Source organism: Rhineura floridana, chromosome 7 (genome assembly GCF_030035675.1).
Source record: "Rhineura floridana isolate rRhiFlo1 chromosome 7, rRhiFlo1.hap2, whole genome shotgun sequence".
NCBI lineage: Eukaryota > Metazoa > Chordata > Lepidosauria > Squamata > Rhineuridae > Rhineura > Rhineura floridana.
This window is the reverse complement of record NC_084486.1, coordinates 70,710,631-70,724,360: the sequence shown is the minus strand read 5'-3', so window position 1 is coordinate 70,724,360 and position 13,730 is coordinate 70,710,631. Positions and strand designations below refer to the sequence as shown.

General features: G+C 42.8%; 1 protein-coding gene across 4 annotated transcripts in view; it reads left to right on the top strand.

Annotated features, from left to right (window-relative positions):
* The first annotated feature begins 372 nt into the window (after nt 1–372).
* Nucleotides 373–13,730, top strand: part of ENO4 (enolase 4) — a 50,600-nt gene continuing 37,242 nt past the window's right edge. For 2 of the 4 annotated variants that reach the window (XM_061635896.1, XM_061635895.1), the window contains exons 1-3: nt 380–671; nt 7,614–7,742; nt 8,990–9,180. In XM_061635896.1, the coding sequence (XP_061491880.1) occupies nt 504–671; nt 7,614–7,742; nt 8,990–9,180 (488 nt within the window). In that variant the 5' untranslated portion in view covers nt 380–503. Of the gene's footprint in view, nt 672–7,613; nt 7,743–8,989; nt 9,181–13,730 lie in introns of all 4 variants that reach the window. The other 2 variants (XM_061635897.1, XM_061635894.1) reach the window with 2 other exon arrangements.

The following is a 13,730-nucleotide window of genomic DNA, read 5'->3' as shown; positions in this document are numbered from 1 at the left end:
TATTTGTATTTTACCACTTCAAGATGCTTTCAATGGCATCGATGGCATGAGCCGCCCCATCACCTTCTCCTATGCATTTCTTAAAACAGTGAGATGACTTAAGTAAGAGAAAACAGTTCCTGCACTGCACCTGAAACATTAACAGTGTAGTAACCCTAACACGTCTACTCTCTCAGAAATTTGAGTCTAACAGGGCTTTACTCTCAGGTACAGGACTGCAGCCTAAACGCAGAGCTTGGAAAAGTTACTTTTTTTGAACTACAACACCCATCAGCCCAATCCAGTGGCCATGCTGGCTGGGGCTGATGGGAGTTGTAGTTCAAAAAAAGTAACTTTCCCAAGCGCTGCTTAAACGAAACAGTCGAAGAGAGGGGAAAGCAGGGACGAATCCTTTTCAAGGCGCCCTCCCAGACTACCCCGCGACAACACGGAAATCTCGGGGCTGGGCTGTGCGCGTGCCTCCGTCTCCTAGCAACGAAGTCTCGGCTCTTCTCCGGAAAGTCATGGAGTATGGGGAAAACCGCTCTGGGGCCGAGCAGCGGCAATTCACCATTACGGATCTCAAACACCAGGCTGCGGAGTATTACCGGGCCAACGAAGTACCGCAACGCCTGGAGGAAGTGCTTAACGCCATGTTCTACCAACGCCCCGAGGACTTTTACGGGCACCTGGTACGTTGAGACCCTGGGTAACGGCAACGACATGTACGCATGCGCCAGTTGCCCAAAACAGAGACTGAAGGCTATCTAGTGCGCAGGCGCCTGGGAAGTTGGACATCGTGTGGAAGGGTTGAGTTGGGGCTGGCTAAGCGGGAGCGTAGAATTTCCATTGATTTTAATGCGGTCGTGTAAACTGCTGTATGAAGGGCAGAGCCCGAGAAATTATATCTTGGCTATTTATAGCGTGAGCTTATCCATGATTATTCGGAAGTGAACACTGAGTCTCACAGAGCAGTCCTTCACCTGCCTATTCAGAAGTAAGGTCCGTTAAATGCATTGGGACTTACTCCCATGTAAATGGGTATGTGGTGCAGCATTCTTCCTTAAGAAGTAAAAGGAACAAAAGAGTCTTGCACTGCCTTAAAAGACTAGCACATTTACTATGGTAAATAGACTTTCATGTATTGGTACCTGCTTCATCAGATGGGATGTGTCCCTGAAAACCTACCTCATACTAAATTAGTTACAGAGCAGTTCTGTGTAGGTTTTGGTTAAAGTGTTGGACTAGGACTTGGGAGACCAGGGTTCAAATCCCCACACAGCCATGAAGCTGACTGGGTGACCTTCGGCCAGTCACTGCCTCTCAGCCTCAGGAAGGCAATGGTAAAACCACTTCTGAATACCATTTACCATGAAAACCCTATTCATTGGGTCACCATAAGTCGGGATCTACTTGAAGGCAATCCATCTCCATTATTTAGAACGAAGTCCTACTGTAGGGCTTACTCTCATGTAATCATTCATAGGATTACAGCTTTAGGCTGCAATCCAGTACCTGTCTACTCAGAAGTAAGCTCCATCAGGTTTCTTGGGACTTTCTCCCAGGTAAGTGTATATTGGATTGCAGCCTTAGTCTTTAAGGTGTCTGGTATTTCTTGTTTTTGCTGTAAGACTAAGGCTGCAATCCAGTATACACTTACCTAGGAATAAATCCCACTGAACCTGATGGAGCTTACTTCTGAGTAGACATGTATTGGATTGCAGCCTAAGGCTGCAATCTGAACCATGTCTACTTGGAAGTCCTCTTGAATTCAGTGGGCTGTACTCCCAGGAAAATTGGTTTAGGATTACAGCCTTAGGCCGTACTTGCCTGGGAGTATCTTCCGCCAGTCTGTTTTGTTTTTGTGGTATCTGTGAGAAATGGAAGTCTTTTCCTTAGTAAAAGGCTTTAAAAAATTACTTTAAGATGCTACTAGCCTGAATTTCTGTTCTGGTTGTGAAGAAGGGGCTTCCTCACCTCTGCAACCAGCATATAAATGCAGGCTACAAACCTCTTGGCAGTGAATAAAACATTTTGCCGGCTAGTAACTTTTGTGGGTTTACTTACAAGGCTGCAGTTATGACCCCAATGCTTTCATTTACAGAGGTATCAGAATAAACATGTAAGTGGTCAGTTGCTCAAACAGGGTAAACCCAAATATTGCTGAATTGCCAGAGTGGAGTCCTTGTCTCAAGCTCTCAAAATTCTCCAGTTTTGTTCAGGACTCTTGTGGTGGTTAGAGTACTGGGATTAGGACCGGGGAGGCAAGGGTTCAAATCCCTAATCAGCCATGAAGCTCATTTGGTCACTTTGGGCTAGTCACCGTCTTTTAGACTCGCCTACCTCATAGAGTTGTTGTGGGGATTAAATGGGGAGAGGAGGACTGTATATGCCACTCTGAGCTCCTTGGAGGAAAGGTGGGATATAAATGTATGTGTATGTATTTATGTATGGGGGTTGTAGTCCACTTGTAATCCATTTAGTCTCCTATATCCTTTCCTTTTTTCTTTCACAACAGCACCATATGCCACTTCTCTTCCTAGCCTCAGTGATTTCCTCTTCCCATTGTAAGGAAGCAGGCACACATCTGCTGCCCCTTACACCTAACCTCGTTTGAAGTGGTCCAGGGTGCTCACTCTGTCCCCTATCTGCTCTCCTTCAAGAGAAAAAGCTGTTGCCTTTTTCATCTTGCTTCCACGATAGCAGTAACTGAAGAGAGAAGCAGCCCACAGACCACCTAGCCAAACTGAGAAGGAAGGTTACAGATATCTCCCCCTCGCTGCTATGGTGTGCTGCTACTGAGCTCCTACTGAGTGGGAGGAAGGATGACATACATAGCCATAACTGCCTTTTGCACAGCAAGTCAACTCTGGTTAGAACAATTGCAAAACTAAAGCAGAGAAGACATCCCTTTCTCCAGCTGTCCAGCACATTCTCCCACGCATACTTTTACACGAGTCTTTCTATCCAGACTAGGAATTGTTACTGCATATCTTTCAACATTTTTAGTATGAAAATAGGAACGTTACTGTAAAACCTCAATTCTGTTACCGACAGCAATTCCCAACGTGGGCAGTAGCGTCCCCCTGGGGGGCGTTACAGCCTTTCAGGGGGGCGTTGGCGTGACTACAAACTTTAGGGGGGCATTTGGGTTCATTAGGGGGGTGTTTGGGTTCATTAGGGGGCATTGACATTTGACGGTGTGATGCAACAGTTGAAGCATTTAAGTTTAATTTTATTTAATACACAAATCATTACTTTTTAAACTGTTTTGTCCCCAGTTAGAATGTATTTAATAGTCTCAATTCATGGAAATAACACTATAAATAGTGTGCGCTCTTTAGTGAATAGTGGCCAGTGTCTTATCAAGGAATGGGGATACTAGCCACGCCCCGGCACTAGGTAATGTTCCGATGCTGTCTTGAGGGATGTTGGAACCAGTCACGAGAGAGTGTTTGTTAAGCTGGGTGTATTTGTGGAGGGTGCATTCTTCCAACGGATGGGTGCCGTGTGCAAACGGGTGACGCAGACAGTCAGTTATTCGCTGGTTTTCTTCAGGAATGGGACACACTTGCTACCCGTTGTTTCTGTGATATTTAAATGAACTTGTTTAATGAAACAATGCCGGTAAACTGAATGAGTTTGTTGTTAGGTATATTAAGTATAATAGGAAGCATTGGCATATACTTAATCTGAGGGGGGCGTTGGGCACAAAAAGATTTTGCAAAGGGGTGTTGGGCCGAAAAAAGTTGGGTAATGCTGGTTACCAAGGAGAACTTTGAAAGATTCATTAACTTTGTTGAAAGCCCTTCTTTTATTATGCAATATAATGCTGTACACTGATTTAAAAGCCAAGAGGTTACTTATTCTTTTGTTCAAGATCCACTAGAAAACACAGTTGTCCAACAGTATTTTCTTAATAGTTCAAAATATATCTCAGCAGCTGCAGTGTTCAGTAAGTCTGTGTGCTGCAAGGTGCCTCAGTGTGCATGTGCCTGCATTCACCAGCATGTGCAAAAGAGACAAAATGCATCCACTTGTGTATTCAGAGATTAAGGTTCTAGAAAGCTTCTGAAGAACGGCATTTAGCAACACATGCTAACATAAATTTAACAAGGAATCTCCAAAAGGCAAAAATAGGGATGAAAGAGAAACTGCAGTGTAAAACTGCTAATGGAGGGCCCATTAAGATGGTCCGCCCCAGGTGTCTGATGGATCCTGATGGATTCCTGAATGCGCTTGGGGATACGTTGGAGCAAGCACACAGCCACTCGGCTGAAGCCCTGGTGGAGGGCTGGAATGCCGCGATCACCGGGGCATTAGACCGAGTGGCTCCAAAACGCCCTCTCTCCCTGAACAGAACTCAGACGGCACCGTGGTTTACCCCACGGTTGCGAACTCTGAGGCGGGAGGTGAGACGGCTAGAGCGCCGGTGGCGGAAATCTCGCTCTGAGGACGATCAAACACATGTTAGAGCTGCTGCAGCAGCCTATCATATGGCAGTAAGGGCAGCAAAAAAAGATTTTTATGCTGCCTCTGTTGCATCTGCAAAGTGTTGTCCCAGGAGACTGTTCCAAGTGGTCCAGAGCCTGGTCGGTCCAGTTGCTCCGGCACCGATGGAGCATGATAAGGTCTCCTGTGACGAGTTTGCTAAACACTTCACGGATAAAATCGATCCTATTAAAAGTGATATTCCGTACACTGTGGATACAGGGAGTGAGCCAGAGGTGACCAGTGTTGCTTCGGTGGCGTGGGATCGGTTCCAGCTTCTTCCCTCTTATGAAGTGGACAAGGTGCTTTCAACCCTAAAGCCAACCACCTGCCTACTCGATCCTTGCCCTTCGTGGCTCATTATGAGCTGCAAAGATAGACTGGGTGAGGGGATCAAGCTGGTGGTAAATACATTGCTTGAAGAGGGAGTAATGCCATCACTGCTCAAGGAGACGATAATAAAACCAATCTTAAAAAAGCCCTCCTTGGACCCTCAAGATCTGAATAACTTTCGCCCAGTCTCAAATGTGCCATTCTTAGGCAAGGCGATTGAGCGGGTGGTGGCTAAACAGTTGCAAGCACACTTGGAAGAAGCAGATTATCTGGATCCATTTCAGTCGGGCTTCAGACCGGGGCATGGGACGGAAACAGCCTTGGTCGCCTTGGTAGATGATATGAGGAGGGCGTGGGATAGAGGCGAATGCATCTTCCTTGTCCTCCTTGATCTCTCAGCGGCTTTTGATACCGTTGACCACGCTATCCTCTTGGACCGCCTGCAGAGGTTAGGCATAGGGGGCACTGTATTGCAGTGGTTCCATTCCTTCCTCTCTGGGAGATACCAAAGAGTAGCACTGGAGGAGGAGGTTTCGGATCCTCGGCCTCTCACTTGTGGGGTGCCACAGGGTTCTATCCTCTCTCCAATGCTCTTTAACATCTATATAAAGCCGCTGGGGGCAATCATCAGGAGATTTGGGCTGCAGTGTCATCAGTATGCGGATGACACGCAGCTCTATCTCTCATTTAAATCTTTACTGAGGTTGGCTGTGGAAACCCTGTCCAAGTGTCTGGAGTTGGTGAGTGGCTGGATGGGAAGGAATAAACTGAAGCTGAATCCTGACAAAACCGAAGTGCTGTTTGTGGGAGACAAGGGAAGGTTGGGGGGTACAGACCTGGTGCTTAACAGGGTACGTTTGCCCCTAAAAGACCAGGTCTGTAGCCTGGGGGTCGTTCTTGACTCCCAGCTGTCCATGGAGGCTCAAGTTTCAGCGGTGAGCCGGGCAGCTCTGTATCAACTTCATCTGATGTGGAGGCTACGTCCCTACCTTCCCAACCATCTGCTCCCACCGGTGGTACATGCCCTGGTCACCACTTGCCTAGACTACTGTAATGAGCTCTACGTGGGGTTACCCTTGAAAACGGTTCGGAAATTACAACTGGTACAGAATGCGGCGGCTCGTCTTATTAAAGGCAGCCGCCGGCAAGATCACATCACTCCTGTGTTGAAGGAGTTGCACTGGTTACCGGTTGTTTACCGAGCCCAATTCAAGGTGTTGGTCTTAACCTTTAAAACCCTATACGGTTGTGGCCCAGTTTATCTGAAGGAGCGCCTCCAGCATCGGCAGGGATGCTGCTCAACAAGATCAGCCTCAGAAGACCATCTCTTGATCCCACCGGTTAATACAGCTAGACTGGTGAGGACTAGAGAGAGGGCCTTCTCAATAGTGGCCCCCACCCTGTGGAATTCTCTCCCAAATGATCTACGCCATGCCCCATCTATGATGAGCTTCCGCCAGACCTTGAAGACCTGGCTTTTCAGGCAGGCTTTTGGGGTGGGTTAGGTCCTTACTGTTTTTTAAATTTTTTAATTGTTTTATGTACTGTTTTTACCTTGTACGTCGCCCAGAGTGGCTGGACAACCAGCCAGATGGGTGACTAATAAATTTAATAATAAATAATAATAATAATAAATGTACAATACTTCAAAGAGGTTGATATATCGCTTGAGAACTGAACCAGGACAAAGGGTTTTAAACACATTATGTGTGTTAATTGGCTTACCAATGTCAGGATGTCTGTGTTACCAACAGCTGTTTTGTGAATTACCACTGCTAATTACATAATGATCACAGTCAGCACTTTTTTCCATTTCATTTTCCTCTGACATGACTGTTTAACAATTTCCCCCACCCTAACTTATACTCATCACATCAGATGCATGAAATGTTATCCTGAGTTATCTATGAAAGCTTATTCCATAAGTCTTTAAGGTGTCACAGTATTCTATGCTGTTTTTGTGGCAAGAGACTGGTAATGTGTCTAACCCCTTGAAAACGATTTTCTAGGGACAGATACTAGACTGTATAGTAAAGAGGCAGTGTACACAGGAGGTACTGTTGGACTTTTACAGATGCTATGAACTCAGTAGATGGCCTTAGATGTCACTATCTGCCTTAGTTTCTCATTTTAAAAATAGTAATATTATGACATCATCTCAGAGTGTTGCTGTGGAGAATGGGGTTACAATGCATTCACCCCATAAGAATGTGCCGTTAAAAGAACTGGCAATAAAAAGGGGGGTTAGAAAATGTGAATGGTTACATATCTTATGGTATCATATATCATTGGAAGCACAAATAGTAGCATAGCATACATAATTCTGGCAAGCTACTAAGGCCAGCACATGGACCTCTGTTTCTGTCTTTCAACTCCAAACATCAGTCCAAATCATCATACTGTCTTTTGGAGCATAGTGCTGACTGAGCATAGTGCTGGGCCCTGTGTTGATTCCTGCTAGTCCAAATGGCAAGCTAGGATCCAGCAGGATCAATGCAGGTGACACAAGCCAAGAGTTGATTGTGATCATGTTTGTCTTTACCACAGGTGAATGGATATCATTATAGTTTACTATACTCCAGAATATTCTCTGGTGTTCAATAGAAACCAGAGGGCTACATTCGGATTTTAAAAGTGAGTAGAGGATTTTGTTGGGTATGATCCCAAACCATGAGTGCAGGAACTGCTAACTAAATAAACAGCCATATAAATCTTATGCAAATGATGCACTGCAAAGGACTATATACTAATAGCATAGAAATCTCCTTTTAAAGGCATGGAAAATAATTGCAATAATTGTTATCCTCAAGGCAAACTACTTCTCTGAATTATCAAAGCCTCCAGTGATATGCACGTTATTTGGAAAAAGGGTGCTGGATGGGATTGGTCGACCAACATTAGAAGTGGAAGTGTCATGCCGAGTTAGGAACTGTGTCAAGGTATGAGCTGTAGCATGTTTAATTCTGTATCTAATACAGAGAGGTCTGATGGCAGGCTGAGGGGAGGCTGCAGCCCCTAAAATGATTTTGACTGTGAGGCTACCTCCACTGATGGAGGCAGTATGCTTCTGAATACCAGCTGCTGGAAGCTGCAGGAGGGGAGAGTGTTGTTGTGCTCAGGTCCTGCTTGCAGGCTTCCCATAGGCATCTGGCTGGCCACTGTGAAAACAGAATGCTGGACTAGATGGGCCACTGTTCATCTGATCCAGCAGGGCTCTTCTTATGTTATTACAAACACTGGTCAAAGCCTGCCTGTTGGTGGTGCAATATGAGGAGACCCAGACTAGACTTGACATTAAATGTGTGGGGTTTTCTTTTTCTAAATAGCAGGTTTGTGTGGAGGGGTAGGGTGATGGTCAGGGCGAGGACGATGGTGCTCAGGGAAAGGAAAACTTATTTTGCTCCCTGATGAAAATCCCCCTGAGGCTACAAGTGCCAATGGAAGCTTCTTAGGGCTAATAACCATTTTTTTTTGGGGGGGGGGAGAGTGGGGATTTTCATAAAGGCCACTGCATGGTAGAAAGTCTTAACATCTCCCTTGCCTGTGGATCAAGATCCTGAGAGTAAAATAAGTTTAGGCGCAAATTAGACATCCTCCTATCTTCATTTTGAAGTTAGGAAGGTTCTTGTCTGAAGTAACATCATATAATATTTCTCCACTGTGAATGAGATATTAGAAGAGAAGGTTGAGTCACCTGACAGTGCAGCCCACATCTCCTTACGTACATATCCCTCACGTTGGGGAACTGAATGGGTTGAATTAAGGCCACCCTGTGTTTTTGTATCCGTTTTTCTGCTCTTGAAAAATGTATATTAAGGTTTATTCAATAAAGAATCAAAGAATATATAATACAATATAATCTAGAAACATTTGCCTTATTCAGAAGTTCCCATAAACAGTACAGTTTACATTGACAAAGAAATATATGAACTAAATAAAATTCAAACTGTGTATAGTAGTCAAGTAACTGTATAGAAGAATTCTACTGTGGTGATAAAATTATTTGAATACCTTGGTAAAAGACTTCAGGTATGAAGGGTTTATTACATTTTTCATGGAAAGCAATTCCTCCCAAACAAACATCAATAATAAAGCTTAAATAAGCCTTTAGCACAAAATAATTTCAATGTCATGTTTATTATGTGAAATTTCAATGGTAAGCATATCTTTAAATACTATTCTGCAGAGGATTTGTTCCAGCATAATCTCTTCTCATACTGAAATTCTTGAAAATGCTTCACCAGAAGCAGTTGATGCTGATGAAAAGGAAAGAGATGAATCTGTAAATATAGCAATTGAATGGATAAATGAATCACTGCATGAAATGCTCAGAGGCCTTCTACCTACTGACCAGCATAATGTTGATGGGCTACTCGGGTAAGTCTCACATTTCTGACTATTATAGAGCAATTACTTTCTTTTGAAATTCCATTCTGTTAACAATTTCAGTAGTGTAATTCAGGCTGCAATCCTGTACTCACTTATACCACAGTAAACCCTTTTGACCTCAATGGGACTCCGTTTTGAGTAAACTTGTATAAGATTGTACTGATACTCACCAGCATATGCCATACTTGATGATTTGAAATGGCTGTGCTTTAACCACAACAGCCTGGTGATCTGAAGGCAGTTTATGATGGAGTTTAAACTTAGTCTGCAAATAACACTTATTATTTTTCTAATTAATCTGCCCATAGCCAACAAATCTTGTTACAGTAAATGTTTGATTCAGAGGTGCAGTTCAACGATGAGATGAAAGAAGATGGAAGTCCAAGAGCATAGGTACCAAGGATGAGGGAGGGTGGAAAGAAGTGTAGATAGCTAGGTTTGGACTGATACATGAAATGAATATTAAGGATATAAATGGAAAGGAGTACATTATATCTCCATTTGACTGCTTATAAACACAGCTCCATTAGACAGTATAAACACAATTCTCCTTACATCAACCATATTTAGGTCCATGTTAGGCTCTAAACAGTTAAATGTGCAGAGCTACTTGCCTTAAGATAGGAACTTAAATAATTAGCTTATTACTATAATTCTGTACTGGTCAATATCCATTAATGAAGTCATTCCATTCCATGGAGATATCTAATGTTTAGAAACCCTACTGCACCATCTCTTACATTTCAGCTTCAGTATAAGGCCCTAGTGGTAGTTCCGTTGCCATCAGAGATTTGAATGGTGGCCCAGGAGAGGGCTTTTTTTTGTGGTGGCTCCTAGGTTGTGGAATTCCTTCCCCACAGAAATGCATCTGGCACCTTCATCCTATACATGCTGCCAAATGCTGAAGACACACCTCTTTACCTTGGCTTTCGATACCTGACATATGCATTTTCAGGACCCACCCAATTCCAGTGACTGTAATTTTTAATTGTTTTTATATACAGTTTCAAATTGTTGTAACCCACCCATCCTGGGACCTGCTGATGAAGATCTGGTAATAAATAAATTTGATGATGATAATAAGTGTACATCATAATAAGGTTGACTAAATGACACAACTTCCTGTGGTCTATTGCCAATTGAAGCTAAAGTCGAAATGCCTGCATACTAGCCTTTATTTATTGACATATTTAAATTCTTCCCTATTTTTTCATAAAATCTAAAATTTCCCCTAGTTTAGGCATATAACATTAAAACGTTTCCTCATCCTATCCCCTCACATTTTAACCAGAACAAATTATTGTCCCAACTATCACAAATCCCTTTTTAATATGCAATATGACATGCTAAAATCATTATTGAAGAAACACTGGATACATTGTTGAGGAGTTGTTCAGCCATAAGTAACCTCTAAGTTTGTCCTCCAAACACAATTATCTTATTTTTTAATTAGCCATACATTTTCTCTGAGTGGCATCCACCCATTACACTCTTTATCAACAAAACAGTTGGGCTTATCTTGCCCCCAGCTGAGGGAGCCTGTGCAGTGCATTAAAACAAGGTGCTCTTTTGGCAGTGGTGGTTGTGGGATGGATTAGTTTGTGCATGACCAAAGGAGGCACCAGTATCAGAAATAGGAATTTATTTTAAAAATACATCTATTTATTTAATAAATATCTATTCCATTTTTCTTTTAGTAGGGGAAGAAAGTGCCTATTCACATAGAAATGGAAAATAATCAAGACATCATAAAAACCACTATAATAAAAAACTTCCATAATCCAATTGGCAGTTAGATTATTGGTAGAGCCTCTCCCAAAGAGCCAGGTCTTCACTAGGTTCCAGAAGACACATAGTGATGGAACCATAGGGGCCTTTCAGGGGAGGGCATTCCAGAATGTTGGCACTACAACTGAAAAAGTTCTGTTCCTTGTGCCCCTCACATGTCAGTCCATGTGGTCTTGAACAACATGATCATGGGCAACGTTAATTTCCAAATAGTGGTGAATATGCTATATAACTTTTAACTGAAGTGTATGAATATTTATAGAAGTCAAGTTAACAAATTACAGTGTAACTGTGTAATATGTCACCTAGCAGGAGACTTTTGTGTGTCAAGAAGTTTCTTGATGGGGGAATGGCTTGCACTTGAGCAAGATGGCTGTATAGCTCTGAGCTCCGAACCCTAATGGTCAAAGATCTTATATAAATAACCAACACTCTTTCTAATTATGATTATCTTTCACATGGAACTGCATGGGGAATGCAGTCTGGCATTGGCAAATGCAGGAAAAAAGGGGATATCTCCACATTTATCCAAGTCAACAAACATTAGAATCAGATCTGTCAAGAGATGACAATAATAGAATCAGATCTGTCAAGCGATGATGATACTGCCATGGTGTGTGGAGGCGCTCAAAACAGTAAGGCCATGAAATTGACTAACAGTCAACAGGAGGACAGGGGAAGCAACTGTGCAACTCATTCAACTGCGGAAAGCTATTGCAGACAAACTATCTGTAGCCTTAACTCCAATTAATAATACTTTAACTGAAATATCCTCTCAAATAAAACGAGTGGCTCAGACAGTGAGTCTTGCCTTCGATGGCGACTCATGAGTTGTGTATTAAAGTGGAAGAACAGCAAAATAATGAACAAAGGACCAACATTTGTTTAAGAGGGATTCCTGAATTTGGGAGCAGGGAAGATCCCTAAGTGCTAGTACTACAATGGCTGAAAGAATTAGGGCTTTTCATGTTCAAAGGACTGGTTTTGAACAAATCCACAGAGCGCCCAGTCTTGGGTGCCAAAATGGTGGTAAACCGAGAGACTTCATATTGTGCTTTGAAAGCTATAATGTGAAACAAGATGTTTACAAGGCACTCCATGCAATTGAAGTGCTTAAATACCATGATAGTGCTAGTCAAATATATCAGGGCATTTGTCCAGACATGCGAAAGTGAAGGCACCAGTTCAAGCCAATAACGGAAGCTCTTTGTGCAGCAAACCTTCAGTACCACTGGGGGTTTCCCTTTAAGTTAACCATCAGAGAAAGAGACAAAATGCTAGTAGTGACAACTGTAACAGAAGCTAAGGCCCTTCTGAACACTCCACAAATCGAACTATTAGAAGATTGCCCAGATGATGGAGAACAAGATGAGCAAAGAGAATGAGAAGCTACCTGGCAAATACAATGGAAAAAGAAGACAGGAAGGGAAAAGGAGCTGGCGCTCCAGGCAACCAAGTGCATGACTCTGAGGAAAGATGAAAATTCAGAAGACGATGACTAAGGTTCTTCCCTTTTTTCAGAGCAACAGATTGGTGTTCTATTTCTGAAGTTGCAATTAACTCATTTGTGGAAGCGCACATTTCCCTGCTTGCACTGCTTATATGGCTTTGGCACTCTTAAAATATAGCGGGAGATTTGAAAGCTTATAAGTAACATTTGAGTTGTTTGTTTTTACTAAAGGAATGCATCCTGGTCCATAGGGAGGGGAGGGGTATTTTGTCACCTATACCTGGTTTGTAAGGGCTTTACACTGCTCTGGAAATGCTTGTATTCAGAGCATCTCAATACCTGGTGGTGGGATGGGGAGGGGAGGGGTGGGGATGTTTGAGGGCGTTAGGGGTTTTACTGTTTCTATTTACGTTAGTGTACTACATTCTCATTCTTAAGAGTGTTGAGGTGGCAATGAAAGAGCGGCAAAAATTCTTAATCTTTTTTCTCTGCTACTGCAATGTCTGGAGACAAATTGAAGCGTTTATCATAAAATGTTAAGGGGTTGGGCTCTGCTACAAAAAGAGCCAGGATCTCCAGTTTCCTCAAATCTGAACATCCTGATGTGATTTTTGTCCAGGAAGCACATTAGAAGAATGCAAAAGTGTCATTAAGCTCTCCAGGATTGGTGAACAATATAGTGCATTTGGCTCTTCAAAGGCTGGGGAGTCACAATCCTCTTTGCAAAGAACTGTCAATTTTTTATCTCAGATGTATGCAGAGACCCAAAAGGTTGATATATCTTTGTAAAAGGGATGGTGGAGGGACTTAACACTAGGCTCGATCTAGTGCCCCAATACAGATCAACTCTCTTTCCTTCACAATGTATTTGGTGTGCTAATTGATTTTAAGAGTGAAAACCTTGTACTGGGCAGTGTTCTTAACATTATTACGGATGAATTTAGAGACAGAAGTGCTAGGTCACCTCACAACATTGCAGGGGTCTCTTCACTCTGATCTCTAATAGAGGAATTTGACCTCATTGATATATGGTGGCAGGAAAATCCATCCACCAGGAATATTCATATTGTTCTTCTAGATACAAGTCTTATGCAAGGTTAGATCATATACTAGTCTTGGCTCCATTGTGAGATCAAGCTCTGGATGCTAAAATTGGAGTTATCTTGGTCTCTGAACAGGTCTCTGTTAGACTTACTTTGCCAAGGAAAAACTCAAACCACTCCAATGTGGAGATTCCCAACTGGGCTGTGCCAAAAGGAAAGAAAGGATGCAGTCTTGCAAGGCATCATGGATTATTTCA